At 37.6% G+C, this 16,918-nt stretch overlaps 1 protein-coding gene across 1 annotated transcript; it reads right to left on the bottom strand.

The window, feature by feature from the left end:
- Positions 1–251: 251 nt before the first annotated feature.
- Positions 252–16,917, bottom strand: LOC131778486 (fibroblast growth factor receptor 2). Its single transcript, XM_066169156.1, is given in 21 exon segments — positions 252–1,594; positions 1,958–2,057; positions 2,303–2,399; positions 3,531–3,571; positions 3,993–4,063; positions 5,595–5,717; positions 6,038–6,228; positions 6,355–6,459; positions 7,282–7,579; positions 8,117–8,162; positions 8,484–8,502; positions 9,379–9,480; positions 9,963–10,171; positions 10,592–10,650; positions 11,454–11,572; positions 11,663–11,765; positions 11,767–11,906; positions 12,228–12,485; positions 12,924–13,271; positions 16,588–16,685; positions 16,786–16,917. Coding segments are annotated over 20 exon segments (2,544 nt in total). The 5' UTR covers positions 16,637–16,685; positions 16,786–16,917; the 3' UTR covers positions 252–1,528.
- Between the last annotated feature and the right edge of the window lies 1 nt (position 16,918).

The raw sequence follows: 16,918 nt of genomic DNA, 5'->3' as shown, positions 1-16,918 counted from the left end.
ACTGTCCTTGGGGCTGGTGTACGCAGTGGCGCCATTGGTAATGGGAAAAAGGCTAGGGGATCATTCAAAAATTAGGGATAGATTTTAGCTCTTGAGTCTGAAATGCGGTGCAGAGGATAGATGATCGTTGGTGATAACAAGTCAAAGTTCTTGCATTTCGCTAAATGTATTTACGACAACTATCAATTGCGTATTTTTACAAGTTTAAACTGGAACTTTGAATCTGAAATAATTTAAATGGAATTAGCACTTTATTGATTCATCACAGAAAATTAATTAATTGCTTTGCGCTTCATTTCTATAGAGTAGTATTGAAGAATAGTATTGATGCCTGATTCCTGCCAAGAGAAGGTCTTTACAACGAAGAAAATAAGTGCAGGGGAAGTCGTCGCAAATGTCCCACTCTCCGAGCTGGATGAAATGGACCCAGGAGACTTGATGGTTGTCAAGTCTGTCTTGACGTACTCTTTTTTTTTAAAGAGGATTCGTAATGTTCTATGTAATAACTAGGAGAGGTAACTGGGTCGAGAGTAAAAATGCGAATAACCGAAATCAGGGAAGCAAATAAAAAGGGTCGTCGGCAGTGTGATAGGCAGAGAACTAAGAGTTGAGAAAATTTAAGAAAGAGTTAAGAAATATTATCAATCAAAAAACCTGTCCATTACTTTGTCAAGGAATTCCTCCGCTTCTCATTTGTGTTTAATAGCTCTCTTAGTTCTTACCTGGAACATTAGTTAACTCGAAAAGCTCCCTTCTGCATGATCTCAATGCAGTTTAGGCCCCTATACTTTTACTCTTCTTTATTCTTTCTTGTACATTACGGATTTACAGTATTAAAATAATATTTATAACACATTTCGGAGTATTGCTATGACAGAAAATAAGGTTTCTTTTGAAAGAGATTAAGGATGTTTAGGTGTTTTAAGTCTACTAAAATTTTTCCCGAGAGTAGTTTCTGTAGAGGCAACTGTTTGTTTTCCAGAGTTAGTGCTCACTTAAAGTTGATGTAATTAGATTTTGTTATTATTATATATTCAATTTGATATTGAATTTCCAGTGTCTGTAAAACAGTATGATAAAATTGAAAAGCAGACTAACATTAATGTTAATGTATTCGGAGACGTCACTGTCAGGACGAGGCACCACGGTTTGAGCAATTTTATTGACTAAAAGATACCCAGCTTTCCATTAGAGATTGTCGGGTGCACTTTTGCCCTTTTTTCCGACAAACTTTCTCGAAACAGCTGTACATTGTATATGAACTTGTTACGAACTTAATACTGTTAATGAACGCTAACAAGAAGAATATCAGTGAGTCGTAAAAAGTGGAAAAGGTTAGAAAGGTATTGAATCAATCTTAAAAGAAATATCTGACGAAAATCATTTGTACAAACGACATTAATTAGACGATTTTCCTATTGATTTCCAAAGGTTATCTAAAGAGCTTCAAAACCCGATTGCTCATGTGTTTTAATGAATTGAGTTTTTTCCTTTTGTCCCTTTTCGAAATGAACGTCTCGTCTCAATACTAGACAACTAAATCGTCGACATTCACATAAAGTGTGTTGTCATACTTCGCCATCTGGATTAGCTTCTGAAAAATAAAAAATGCAAATGATGAAAAAAAAAATGAAAAAATAAAAAAAATAACAAGGGAAAGATTCAACGTTAAACCCTTACTGTAATTTTACTTTACCCTCCACATTATGTTGTAATTCGATAAAAAATGTCCATTTATCCTAGTTAGTTGACGCCACAGCAACGTTATGGCATCGGACGTAGTACATACATGAACTGTCGTCTGATTGCCAAATGCTCGTAACAAACACGGAACATTTTTGGTGGCTTAATGAGCATTTTTAGGAATCAACCAGATTTCAAAACTTGTAAACATAATTGAAATAGCTTTAACCTAGTGTTTTTGTAGCTAAAATACTGTTGGAGTAGAAGTTTATACCTTGTGTTGGTTTTCCATTACTTTAAGTTTCTTTGTAAGGTTAGAAAATGTCGGTCTTTCGTTCGCTTCTATTTGCCAGCATTCTAACATCACTTGATATCTGAGACAAACAAGAGGTTTGTTTTCTATCGTATGATTATAGCGGTACTTAGTTCTCATCATGAAAAGGGAGATGTTGACATAATCGAAAACAAGTTAGCGTGGGTTGAAACAAAATACACTATTGTACTCGTTTTAATCAGCGCCAGGAAGTTTCGAAAGAAAGGACACCACGAGGGTATCAAGGCTATGTTGAGGTGAACATAAACTGTTCTAAAATCTAATAATATTTGAAGAAATTCATACAATTTGTCGTCGATGTGTACTGGCTTTGGCATCCTATATCCAAGTTTGAGCCAACCTGGAACCGTTTTTCCTTCCATACCAGGATATGGCGATCCACCTAAAAGTGATAAGCAATCTAAATTACAGCAAATGTAAACGATAGCCCCCATTTGACGCGAAAATGTGCGCGGATTTTTGTCCACGGACATCATCCGTTCAGATATGCAAATATCTGCAGTTATATATGCAGTTTCCCGAGGGTGGAGCTCAAGGAAAACTGTAATGTTCGAAGACTATCGAGAACACACTGCCTCATATTTCCTAAACGTGGCATCTTAGATATTTCCCAAGTCAACGCATTGCAAATAGCTGAATTTATGTTTTATCATAACCAACCATTGCCCCGATGTTTCTCAGCTGGTTCTCTGCAAATAAGCAAGTACGCAATTATGATACATAGCCAATTGCTATCGACCACATGACTTTCGTAATAATCTTAAACAATTTATAGTACTCTACCAAGGTCCTAAAATATGGAATTCTCTCTCAATATCGATTACCGGTTTGACTGGCTTTTCACTTTTAAAGATGATTAATTTTTTAATGAAATGAGTCCGAATTGGCCAAGCCTCACATCTACATCCACATCTTAATTACAAATATATTGACAACCGAGGCGGCCTACCCTAAAAGCCTGGTGGTTTCTTGGAGGTCACTTCGCCCTACCATACTGTTAAACCGGTATAAATATTGTATCTCAAATGGCTAATAAATGATGATGATGATGATGATGACGACCAGACAATATCGAAGGACAAATGTACTAGTATATTTTCGCGCCAATTGGAGGCTATTATGTTTATCATTTTCAAAATGTTTACGAAACGCGCAATAAAAATGTTACGAACAGCTTATTGTCTGTTGCGTGGGATATTTACCTTTCAGTGTTTGTCTGGTTCGGCTTAATGAACAAACAAACATTTCCCTTCTTCAGTAACAATAGCTGAACGCTTTTTCATTTTCGGGGCATATTCGAATACGTTATGCGTTAAACAAATCGCGCGTGAGAAAAGTTATTTGGTAGATTATAACGTGAGATATCAAAACCTTGGCTACTATCAATACCTTTTTATCTAGTATTAATTGTATTGCAATTAGTACGGATGGGATAAGATGGCTTTTCTCGATGGCTATAAAGTGTTATTTACAATACTTCCAGGGTACAGGAAATCACATTAAAAAATCTTACCCAGTGTAAAGATTTCATAGAGGACAATCCCGTAACTCCACCTGTAAAATGTAAACATTTAGTTTCACTTATCATGGTTACTTCTATAGATGAACAGAGCCCTAATCATTTAAGGGACAGATATAATTCTTGTAGCTTGGTGGTACCAGTTTTTGTTTTGTTTTGTTTTGTTTTTTTTGTGTGTGTGGAAAAGATAATTCTAGTTACTGAAATGATGATCGTTTTCTCCTTTTTGTGCGCTGTGTAACAGAGAAGTATCCATCTTGTTAGAAGTTATTTTTGCGCTTCTCTTACCGCATATGTTATGATTGAAATCAGAATAAAAATTTCTAAGTACTCGAGTTCAAGTAATGACTACCAACGCTGTAAAATTCCAATTTAGCGTTACACGTTTACGCTGTTTCGGTAAAACTGATTTATTAAGGCGTGGGGTTACTGGCACTTTGATCAGTCAATACTTACACGTCACTCTTGGTGGTGTACGTCCCATAGAAAAGCGACTCGTATGCAGTCCACTTGATAGGAAGTCGCCCCTGAAGTTTAATGAAATTGTTATAATAAACATGTATCTCTTTTTGCAATTTGAGTCAACTGCTCTCTAAAAAGCAGCAGCTGAGGAGTTTCAGGTGAATTTTACGTACTTCACTAGCCACAAGCTACGGGAAAACCACCCTCTACATTCTGTTATTTACAAGCTGTTTTTATTTTGTTGAATGACTCTTTTCAATGTTCACAAGTCAGCATCTATTGATAAAATTTAGCATAACAGGGGCTTTCTTCTAACTTCTTCATCTTGATTTTTAAAACTAGGTACTTTGTCATTTATCTATAACCTGTAACAAATTGATGTCAGTTAAAAACTAGCTTGTCGATATAAACAATATATCATAAATATTCTGGTGCTCGAGTTTATCTAAACCCGTAAATTCTCAGTCATCATAATATGGAAAACAATGAGCACATGGCACTTGGTTTTCACTAGCAACATAACGGTAGGGGCTCTCTTACTTTCCATCTTCTTTTCTTCTTTTTTTATATACTGGTCAACAGTACAAATATACGTGCATTGCATTTAACAATTTTTTCATGCTTTAGCGTGCACTGTCGAGTTATGGAGCACGTGGGAAGTTTGGAGAGCACGAAAGAAGGGTAAGAGTTGCCCGTGGCAATAACCGAGGGCAACTCTAGCTTCATGAATGCTCTCCAAACTTCCCACGTGCTCCATAATTCGATAGTGCACGCTAAAGCATGAACCAATTGTTAAATGCAATGCATGCATATTTGTACTGTTGACCAGTATATAAAAAAAGAAGAAAAGAAAGATGGAAATCATCTCTTTGGGAGTAAGAGAGCACAGCTAAAAGCATGAACCAATTGCTTTATAACATAGCCGGTGGAATTGTGCATCAAATCCGACGCGAAAAACGGATAGCAATATCAGAAGTGATTGTTCGAGGTAAGCGAAATATTAAGCAAACTAGGAATTGGTTTTATTTCAAATTTTCAGTTGAAAGCTCGACTTTTATGTTACTTAAAACGGAAAAATTTAAGATTACCTTTGACGGTTGAAACAGACCATTGTTTGTCATTTGTTTGGTTTTACCAGAGTGTCTTTCTGTCAAAATGTGTTGCATTTCACCCTCGGACAGTGAAGCGAATCGTGACGGTGCTGATGCCGAGTCTCCTTTTCCGTTGTTTTTCCTCTTTTTTTGCCTCATTTAAGAACTCTAGCCCAAGGGAAAAGGTCGGAAAATTGTCTTCGTTTTGGGACTGGTGGGCCGAGTCTCTGTTTGTATCCATTATTGTCACGAAATATATTATTTTTCCCCGCGCTAACAATGGCCGCTCGTGCGAGAAAAAAAAAATTTCTGGCGAAGCGATTTGCTCACGCTATCAGCGTGCACTATCGGGATTTTGAGCACGCTTACGTATACTGAATTTGATTGCGCGGCTCTGCTAGCTATGTTATAAAACGTGATAGTGTTTCCGTGTAAGTTAGGTTATCCTGGATTTAAGCCGACTTTATGTTGTACAATAAACGAATCACATGATAATTTATTGTACCGTAGTTTTCATTTCGTATATGCTGTCTTGCTGCACATCTCTGGCCATTCCAAAGTCCGTCACTTTACAGGTCTCATTTTCTCCAACCAACACGTTGCGTGCTGCCAGGTCTCGATGAATTATCTGCTCCGAAAGATATAGAAAAGCCAAATGCTTGATTTGAGATAGCATGCATAATTACAATGCTTACACATTTTCTGTACATCCTTATGATAAATCATGAAACAGCCAATGCAACAACTGGTTTGAGACAGCTTTTTTATTTACCGGGAAAAGAGGGTGACTGATTTTGATGTCAAATCTTACATTTGCAAGTGCTTCAATTGCCGTCAAATGCAGGACTGGAAAAATGGGGTCAAATCCGAAGTAATGACTTGGCGCGGTTCTACCAAAGGAGTATTAGATAGCAGAGTGAACTGACGACAGCCTGTGAACTAACTTACACATTTAGTGGACAAGTAGCTCATTCCATCGGCAATCTGCCAAGCAAACTTCATCAGTTTATCCGCCGTCAAACTGGTTTCTGCTGTGAACTTCGGGTTGCTGTAGTAACTGTCGTTTAGTCCTCGGCTTTTTCGTAAATAACCGAGCAGGTCTCCAAATGGAACATACTCAGTCAACACCAATAACGGTTCTGTCAATGGAAAAAATGCGTTTTAAAATTTAACCCTTTGTGAATTTTTCGTCTGTCTTGCACTATGAGACTTTTTTCTTTTTACTTTATTTATTTCAATTTTTTTTCAATTTTTTTATACGTTACCAGCAACAAATCCTAGTAGTTTGATAACGTATGGATGAGGTTTGAGTTGCTTCATTAGGTCAAGCTCTGACAGCAGATCCTTCCTATCAGAGGTAGGAGCGTTTTCTGTTATTCAAAAGTAGAAAAAATGTGGGAGTAAGCCGGATAAAAATTATACTCGATTGTAAAAATATTTCCCCCCTAAATGTAATGAGACCCAACTTTATGGCTTTATGGGAAATTTTCGCACAGATACATAATAAGTGATTCTCTTTTCCCCCTTTTTCATGCGAAATCTCTTTTTCCCATGATAATTATTTTCATCTACGAAAGCCTGGATAGCTGTTATCATTCGCCACGGGTATCTAGTGGTGGCTATTATTTACATTTGGCCCATAAAGCCGTGAGGTCTCATTGTTTATTGTAAACCCTCTTTAAATGTCAACGCTTTTGCAGTCGAGCGTATACTAAACTGTTGATGCTAGTCAAATATTGTCTTAAAACTTAAGATCAATCATTCTTAACCTACCATTAAATACGCTGGTTCCTTTTTTTCTATTTTATAGAAAATGAGGCTAAAAATTTATTTGTCAGACATTTGCTTTGTGGTTAGAAGTTGTCACATTCTTTCAACACTCGCTTGTTTGTTCTTTTCCGTTTATCTTCTGCTCTTGAGGTCTGTTTCCACGGTAGGAGTTGAAGAAAGTCTCCTGGCTTTAGAGGAAACAAGTCTTTCGAATAAAAATTGAAGAAAGTATTCTGGCTCTATGGAAAACAAATCTTAGGCCCTACATGGCGACTAAACAAAAGCCATCGACTTGAAGTTTACATGATAGGCTTGAATGACATTCCCGAAAGGAACGCATGTAAAGGTGGTGTAGAAAGGCGGTGGATGCGTCTAAGCCATCTAGAGAAATGTCCATAGATTCAAACAGTGATAGTTTCTACCTTTCAGCATTTTAACTGCAACCACTGTCACTTCAGAAGCCCCTTGGAGATTTTTAACTGTTCCCCTGGCCACCTGAGAAAAGGCTCCCTTGCCTATTGTTTCTCTTACAGACACATTTTCTTGTGGAACTTTCCAAGAGGAGTTGGTGACCGGCAAGGCCGACTCGTATCCAGCGATTCCAGTATCTATCAGTTCTGTATCAACCTCTGTTTCCGATGTTTCTGCCAAAGATCCTTCTACGGTTAAGCGGTTTGTCTGCATTTCAACTTGTTCAAGTCTGGACATGGAAATTTCATACTTCAAAGGAAAAGAAGAACAACATTATTAAAGAGGTTGATAACACGATGTTAGGTAGTTGAATCCACCCTGGGTAATTGTGCGTTTTCAAAGTTTTTCATAAGAAGGGCCTTTAAAGCTGTTGCAAAGAATCTAAAATGTAAAAACAGGGCTTATGCAGTATTATAATTGACACCTTCATGTCGGGTTTTAGGCACGTTTTAGGAAAATTAGGCTTAACTGTGCGAGAAAAATGGAAGTGTTTCTATGGAAAATTGAAAAATGTTGATATACAAAGTCTTTAATTGTTGCAGGAGTTCACTAAGCAGTTATAACCAAGACATCGTTTCTACACAGAATTTCAATTTGTCACAATCCCTCCTCAACAAATTTTCAAGAAAAATTTTCTGCCGATAGTAGTCTCTTCAACTATGCTCTGGTCAGTAATATCCACAGCGACGACCGCTGATAGAAGGCAACTTGTAAGCAGGAAATATGAAAGACAGAGATTCTTTAAATTTGATCCGAAGTTAAATACAGCCGTGATATTCAACTTACGCTAAGAGGTCTGGGCTGAGTCTCCTCTCTGACCATTTCACATCTCCTTGAAAGAAAGTAGAGACAAAGGTACACCTTCCTGATACATCGATTTCTGTCGAATAAGACTAGCTTTTTTGATAAATATTGTTTTTCTTTTACCAAATGTTTTGTAATAAACATTTAATACTTACTCCAAGTAAATCAGTTGCGTTATATTTTTGTGCATCGTATTAAGGAGAAATGTAGTGTGGAAGGCTCATAATTTATCTGAAAAGGCTTATATTGAAGTCTTACATGGTGACAAAGGTGAACCAAACATTGTTAAAAAAATACGAAAGATCATCGGCAGCTTAGAAACAATAATTGCGGGAAAGTTTTTACTTACTTTTGCTTGGATTCAATTCCTAAATGAAGAAACGAAACTTACTATAACAACAAATAATAAATCTATATTGAACTTTTCTTTTTTGTTTGTTCAGCTGATAGAAATTCTGCGGCTGTGAAGAATATCGAAAATTCAACCAAAATACCATATGAACATTAAACCTGAATTTAAGTGAAAACTAAGACTCCAACTTTAAATTGGACGCAGCTTTGGTTAAAAAGTGGTGTCCATCCTTTAACTATAACAGAAGTTTAACCATTCTGGGAATTATGGGGCAAACACCGCTAGGTTGCAGTATCTTTTAACAAAAACGAAGGAAAGGCAATGTAGAAACAATTTAAAGTCCTAAATGCGGCTTCTTTAGATTTGGTTATACTGGAAAGTGTAATCGTTTATGCTACACTGAAGTGCGATCTGATATGGATTGCGATGCTTAATTTCGAGGTGTACTGTTATTCTTCATCAGGCGAACATTTTGGATGGATATGAGTCACCTCATAGGAAACATGAAGCTCCGAGATGATTGGTTAGTTTTCAACAGACATTCAGATAATGAGTGGGCGATCTTGGTTTCGTATTATAGTTCGGCCTCTGGACAACTTCGTTGCCGCCTTCAAGTAAAGGGCGTGTGTGAATGAGACAAGTTCGACTAAGACATGACTAACGTCACGTGAAACCAAGTAAAAACGGCAGTGGAATATGCTTATTATGGGATGACCCTTTACCTCTCGGCCTCATCGCCTAAAGAAGACAAGCAGTATACAGAGTAGGTGTCGCTGTTCACATGACATCGTTAGAAAAACAATGGGACTCCACACTGTTTTCAAGTTCACTGTCATGGAATCTTCCCAGTTTAGTTTGTTATCTGTTCAGCTACAATTTATGTTACAGTTACCTGATCTTCTTTGCAGGAAGAATATAAAAATAAGCAGGCCAATGATTACGAAAACAAGAACTCCTATCACTGCTCCAAATATTTTATTGTCACTTGAGCAAGCTGCGGAGCAAATCAGAAAATCGCTGATTATTTTTTAAAGCTTACCAGGCTCGTTTATCTGCCATAGGAGTATAAACGTCTCTAATAGAAATCTTTCACACTTACTACGCTAAAACCGCTCTGTTAGCCTTTACCAGCTACCTCAGGAAGCAAGGCCTTTTTAAACTAGTTTATCACACGAGCTAAGTAACCATCTATTTGTCGCAGGATTATCTCTCATTGATGTCAGAGATTACGCTGAAGGAAAGTACGTAAGTTTCAGCAGAGAACCTTGTTATTTTATTATTATTTTTTTAAAATTCATTTACCCTATATGCTTTTAGAGACGTTTTCAACAAGCTTCGCCTACCTAAGAACGTACCACCTTTAAAATACTTCGGAAAAGTTCTATAGCACTGATCTTAGTTTCATTTCAACCTTTCAGTGAGATTATAAACTTTTCCTCGTCCCACAGTACTCTAAAAACGGGCAGAAAAAAATACCTGAGCTCTCTGGTGAGCTTGACGGCCTGCATCCTAAATTACTGGTGGCAGGTTCTTTAGTTTCACGGATAGCCATGACGGAGACTGGATCAACATCTAAGACACCAATTCTTCCGTCACTGGCAGCATTTTTTAAAATAGTGATTTTTCTGTCTGTTCGAACTACTTCTTTGAAAGTTAGCGCGAAAAGAATGATCACACTTCCTTTTCTGCAGATGAAAACGTCATCCAACGGAATTAGAATATGATCAAACTTGAGTCTGACTGACAAGACTGGATCGATGTCGAAATGGATTGGTGGATGGATGGATGAAAAGAGGCAAGTAGTGATAGATTAAGGAAGGGAAAGATCTGATGGATGGATTAATGGATGTAAGACAGGAAGGATGGATGAATGGATTTATGGATAGTTGAATCAATGAATGAATGAATGAAAGGTGGGAACTAGGCAAGGACAGACGGAGGGTGGGAGGGAAGGATTAATGGGTGGGTAAATGAGTGGATAGTTGAAGGGCGTAAGGGATGGATAGATTAAGGGAGGAATTAATGGATGGATGAATATATGAATGCCATCACATGAGGTGGTAATGGGTGGTTTGGCTATTTAAATTCGTTCAATTGCCTCTTACTCAAATCTTGTGACATCCGTGCTATGGAAGGTACTGTCACTCTTGAAAACATCCCTTACCTAAATTATGAATATGAACTGTTATTAAAACTTTTCATGAAAGAACTCAAACACCACTATTGCAATACTACAAAGCAACAGTACGTGTCTGAGTTCAACAGCAACATCTCGCGAAGTTTTGGCTATGCTTTTGGAAACGCGACTTATCGTTGAGTTCGGCAGAGTTTTTCCTTGAAGATGAAACATCGTTGGCGCTAGAAGTTTTGTCTCCGCTAACTTAGGATAACCTCAGGCCACGAAATTGATTTGTGGCATAGTTGTAATTTCCTGTAGAGTCTAATGTGAAGCATTTTTTTTCCAGAAGCTTCCCGCTAAATAAGTAACTTCCCATTAAGCAAAATAATCATGTTACTCCCTTTCATCTACCACTACTTAAAAAAAAGCCCTCCTCGTCTCATCTTTTATCTAAGTTTCCCTCACTCGGTTCAAAGTAATCCCTCAAAAGAGACTGGAAGAAAAAAAAGCCTTTGGGATGTTATTCAATTGAGATTGTGTTCGCACTAATAATCATTGTAATGATGCCATTATGAGAGGACTCAAAACCTGACACCGCAGCCCGTTGTTTAACCCTTCAACTCCCATCTGTGACCAAGACAGAATTTCTCCTCACAATATCACTACAATATCAAGCAGATGAGTGACGAGAATATAGAAAAATATAAGTTAGGGTTTTATTGATTGATCCAATACCAAATTCTTAGAACTAACATCATAATTATTGTATGGCAGGTAGTTAGGAGAATTCTAAATACAATCTTGGGAGTGAAAGGGTTAACAATAAAATCGATGATTCAAACACTTACCGCCTCAACAAACTGCCTCTTAAGGGTTTGATATCTTGCGCTTGAAGGATTTTCCAAGCCATTATCAAAATTTTCATTTAATATTGTCATTCTTCCATTTATGAAGGTACTGGCACTGTCTAAGGAGTAAAAAGAGCCGATCAAATTGCTTAAAACCGCTTAAAATCTAACGATTTTAATTCTGCCGCAAGAAGGGTCAAGTACCTTACCGGTTACATCGAGGTATGCAAGTGGACTAAAAGAGACTCCATAAGCATTTGTAGCTACACATCTGTACCACCCACTGTCAGAGAACTTCGCTGAAGGAAAAAAAGAGCTCTGAACCATTTCCAATGCCATGACGAGCCCACGTAATAGTTGGCGGAGGATTCCCATGAGCAAGGCACTTCAGCGATGTGGCCTCACCTACCAATGCTGTGACGTTTCTGGGTTCCAAACCTATCGTAGCCTTGCCTGGTTTTGGTGAAAATGGAAATTTATCACAAAGTGTTTTACAGGCTAATTGAGACAAATTTTAAATGGCTTTTACCGACGATTTGAAAGCACAAGGTAGCATAGACTGCTTGTTGCTCAAGAGAAGACAGGAGACGCCCAAATAAGATACGAATGCTAGAGGCACACTGGATTCGTGCCACATTTTAACATGAACCACACTTTCAAGTCACATTTGCTCTATCACTTACCAGACATACTGCAATGTGGAGTAAAGCTGTAATTGGTGCATTATGTAGATTTCATTAAGAAAGCCTATCAACAACGCTGATGGATTCTTACCAAAAATAGTGACGCTAAACGATGCATTGTCTCCCGAACCAACTGTGTTAATGGGAGCACATGTGTATACTCCATCGCTGTAAACTGTGACATTAAACTCCCCTGAGCTACTGTTACTGATAAAATTTCTATTGAAGTATAAGAGAAAAATGTGAGGATCAGGTCTGGCATCTGTGCTGCATTTCTCATATAAGACACTTCCTCCAAACACTTCGCTGCTGTCTGGAAATACTGAGAGAACAGTGTTGGTTGGTCGATCTGAGAATGAAAACAAATGGTAGATTTTCAAGCCTCTCTTTCCTTTTGGAATTCCAAACGAATCAGTGATAAAGAATAGTGTATTTATTAGGTTAAAATCGTTTGCAGACACCGCGGAAGCCTATTCTAGTTGATTTTGACCAAACATCATAATCTAAAAATTCATCTCTATTCTTAATCCCTTCACTCGCACAGCGTTTTTGACAATGCTGATCGTAGCACTTTGCTGGTCACGTGTCACCAACGAACTTAGTGATGGCCAAGTTTTCTGTAGCTCAGAAGTAGATCATCGGAGGTCTGGGGCCCAACAAGTACCTCAACTCCAACAAGTTGTCTGTTTAACTGTTGGGCGGTGTGTTTGCATGTCTTTCAAGATGTGTGTGTGTCTGTCCATCTTTTTATTAGTCTTTCCCGTGTCTGTGCATCAATAGTACTTACAATGAACTGAAACCTCCACCACGCTGTTTATTGTTTCCAATTTCCGGTTTATCACCTGCAGCTTGTACTTTCCAATGTCAGCTTTCTGTGCTCTGAGAATTGTAACTAGTGTTTGTGAGGCTGATATACGCACAATGAATCTTTCCTGGTAATCAGAGGCAACGACTACGTTTCCATTCGCTGAAGACTTAACAGCAACCGTTTTCTCTTTCCCAGCTTTCTTCAAATCGGAAAATTGAGCTTGTGCAAACTTTCCATCAACATTATACTCCCACGCGAGGGTTATGTTCTTTCCCTGAACAACAGAAGTGAAGTTCACGGGTTGAACGGTCCAAGTTGGTAAGGCTCCTTTTTAAAAGGAAAAAATGTAAAAGTTTATCATTTCATACAAAATGTTTGAGGAGTCTCATCAAAGCAAGCCGCAAGTTTATGGTACAGAGAATTGTTCGAGTTGCTTCAGTGGAGTCAAGTCTTGTAGGTGCATTATATTTTCTTTGAGTCTTCATATTTTCGCTCAGTGTTAAAAGAAGTCACGATAATTTTTGAAACATTTTCGGGAAGTTTTGCCATGTTTGATTACATACTCATTACATTAGACGGCTAATCATTAAAGATTGCTACACGATGTTTTGGTAGACAAAAAAACCAAAACCATTCGTTTGTATGTACTTCTGCAGGCTTTCTCCTTGCATTCGTTTCAACATTCATCTAAGACACTAAAAAAAATCCGTATCGCTGACGGACAATGATATTTAAACTTTCCTAGAAGGGGTAGAAAACCAATATAGTAAAAGACAAACCGAAAGTTGCGTATTCAGTGGCTTTGGCGTTAGCATTTCTGACGGCTGAGAATGAAAATCGACAACTGGAAGATTTGCCTCTGGCCGATTTTGACCGTTTACCTGAAAGAATTCTTCTTTCGGTAAGGACAAAGTCAATAAATGAGAATTTTGTAAATTGAAAATTACGACCATTGTTGATTTTGTAATAAGATTCAACGCCCTATTCCATCTTAAGAGTCAGCGCTAACGCACTCTACGATTGTTATTCAAGGATTGTCGACTCATTTATTTTCATTCATTGATGAAGTCGGCTTGTCTTCCCGTAAAAGGGCTATTGCGTTTATATGATAAACAAAATAATACATGGTTGCTTGTAGATGTGGAATTTATCTTCTCGTGTTCAACTCGAAGAGAAATTCCATATCTACGCGCGCCCATGTATTATTCTCTATTTATTTACTATTTGAATTCGAAGACGGTATTTATTTGGGTTTAAGATAAGGCGATGAGATTCTTAATCGTGACTGCTTGTCTAACTTCCATAAGTGAAAGTGCTGAGTTTACCTACTGTACTTGCCTAGACCTACACTGAAGTTCTTGTTTTGGCTTTGCCAGTGAAAGATTGATTGTTTGATCGGAAGTGTCAAGTACGTTACTGTTCATTTGTCAGTTTCTTGTAAAAGCGTTGGGAAAAATGTTACATCAAACTTATAATCTCCCAAGGTCAATGAATGAGCTGCCAGTAATCGGATCCTTGTGTGCCAAAATTTCTGGGATCGCCACGGGGCAAATATTGCAAGTTGCTGGAAAGAAATGTAAGGCGAAAGGTTGTTTCGACGTTCAAAAAAACGATTTTGGAGAGAGATTAACGCTTTTTCGCCGCAGTTTTATTATAAATGGATTTTGTTAGCACTGACACTAAATATGTTATAAAATACCGATTAACTTCTCTCCTTTCGTAAAGTCTATAATATAATTTTGAAATCGTCATCGCGTAATGGTTACGACATATTATAAAATTAGCCTTAAGTGATCGCACGGATATGACCCACTTAAGACTTTTCAGTTTATTTTTGTATGTACAGCCTGTTGTTATACTTGTTAACGTATTAAATAAACATATTGCGATGTCTGAAATATACCTCCTCAAAGGAGAGAACCGATAAACAACAAAATGAAATCCCTAGGTCAAGTGACAATTTTCCGAGAAAAATCCCGAAGTTTTTGAGCTGCCACTTTACTCCGCGAACTCCTCGAAGGATCTTGTCAGGAAAAGCAAGATCACGGGAACTCCGGTAGAAATTGTGGACGTATATATATTCAGTTGTGCATCGCTCCTCAAGCGACCCATTTGTACCTATTCATCGTCGCATAAGAAAAGGTTCAGTTTTAAGCCGATTATCAACGCTAGTTTGCTCTCATTGATCATAACAAAGAGGCAGTGTAGGTGTTTAACAACTCAATATATCACGATAACATTTCATGCTCAAGCACACAATTTCGATCTCCTGCTGCTTCGAGGTAGCTGTTGTGGCGTTTTTTTTGTTTTGTTTTTTTGGTATACCAAACCAAGAAAAAAGCTAGAGTTAGACTTAACACAAGTAAATAAAACTGACAAGGCTTCATTTATTTCTTGGCGATTTATCACCAGTATTTCCAAAGATCGAGATCATTGTGCGATGTCAGTTTCGCAAAACCCTTGTGCATGTTCAAGTTCATCGCTAGATTTTACTACATATTTCACGGTTTTTCACCACCCCTATATCAATATTGCCTACAGCTATTTCTGATAAAATAGCGACAAAAAGCGATGATCTTCACCAAAATTGTTATTTTGGACGTCGAAACAACCTTGCGCCATAAATTTCTTTTTAGTGAATTGCAATGTTTGCCCCGTGGCGATCTCAGAAATCTTTGCGCAAGCACAAGGATCCGATTACTGGCAACTCATTCAATAGGCAGCATGCCCAAATGACTTTGCTTACTGATAGTGAGTATATTAGCGAGTTCTATATATTTGACACTTACAAGAGGGTAATCGATCGGGGCTGAGGTAGGTAGATTATAGTTTCCCGAAAAAAACTAAGAGTGAATCAAGGTCGATCATTCGGTCAAAGTCAGAGTAGTTAAATAGAAGATTGAAATGAATGCACTGTAATCGGTTTTGTATTAGAGAATAGAGATTAAAGAAGGCTAAAAGGGACAGGTCGAGAGTCATTGGTACCATTCGATAAATGCGGTGCGCTCTACAGCTAGTTTCTCCCATCATTGCGACCCAACAACATTTTCAATCAGCCGAAGGTAGCAAAAAGATTCATTCTAAGTAAATGGTCAACAACTGAAACTGCTCATTCTACAATAAAGGCATTTTTCTTTTTTACATTTTTGGTTCGAACGAAATAAGTGGAAATTAAATTTACTGACAACATATTATTTGGTATGTAGTTTCCTCAATATTCGCAAAATATTAAATTTTGATCTTCAATGTTAAAGAGTGATTCGCTAGAAGTTTTAAATGAGATTTTGATTTAGCTAAATAAAGCTAAAATAAAAACTTTAGATTCCTAGCTTTTGTTTATGTTTGATCATGGCGTTTCCGGCTTAGTTTTCTACTTGTGTCAATCCAGATAATTTGGAAATGCCTTCTCGATCGATAGACCAGTTGCACTGTGAAGTTTCCGGTTACTCTAAGCAGTTCACCAAGCGATAAATTATTTAAATTAATTACGATTTTACGTTTGTTTTAAATGAAAAGATCTTTTAAATTTCATGGTAAATAGAATGTAATTAAGAATTTAAGCAGTAGGAACGAAAATGATCTGAATATAGGAAACCGTCACTCGACATCTATGTTAGTAAGCTTCTTTGTCTGCTTTGCTTACCTGCCAGAGCTGGAAAAAGCAACATGGCCATGAACTGAATTCCATCCATGAAAAAGTAGCGAGATCATAAAAAGATGGCCTTGTAAACGAATCGCTAACTAAAACAGAAATGAATTTTTGTGTATTACCCAAAAGGTGACCTTTCAGTTTCTAACTTCAAGACACTGATCTGTAAAACAAGCATCGGTCTCCGATTACCAGCGAACGTGCCTCAAGGAATACGCAAGTTGTGGTCTAAATTTCTCACGAGAGAAATTATCTGGATAGCTCCGCAGATCTCGAAGCACAGCCTGATTCGTCACGACTCGTACTTGTGCTATCAGTTTCCTTT

The sequence above is a fragment of the Pocillopora verrucosa genome, chromosome 6 (assembly GCF_036669915.1).
Source record: "Pocillopora verrucosa isolate sample1 chromosome 6, ASM3666991v2, whole genome shotgun sequence".
NCBI lineage: Eukaryota > Metazoa > Cnidaria > Anthozoa > Scleractinia > Pocilloporidae > Pocillopora > Pocillopora verrucosa.
This window is presented reverse-complemented; position numbering and strand designations above follow the sequence as displayed.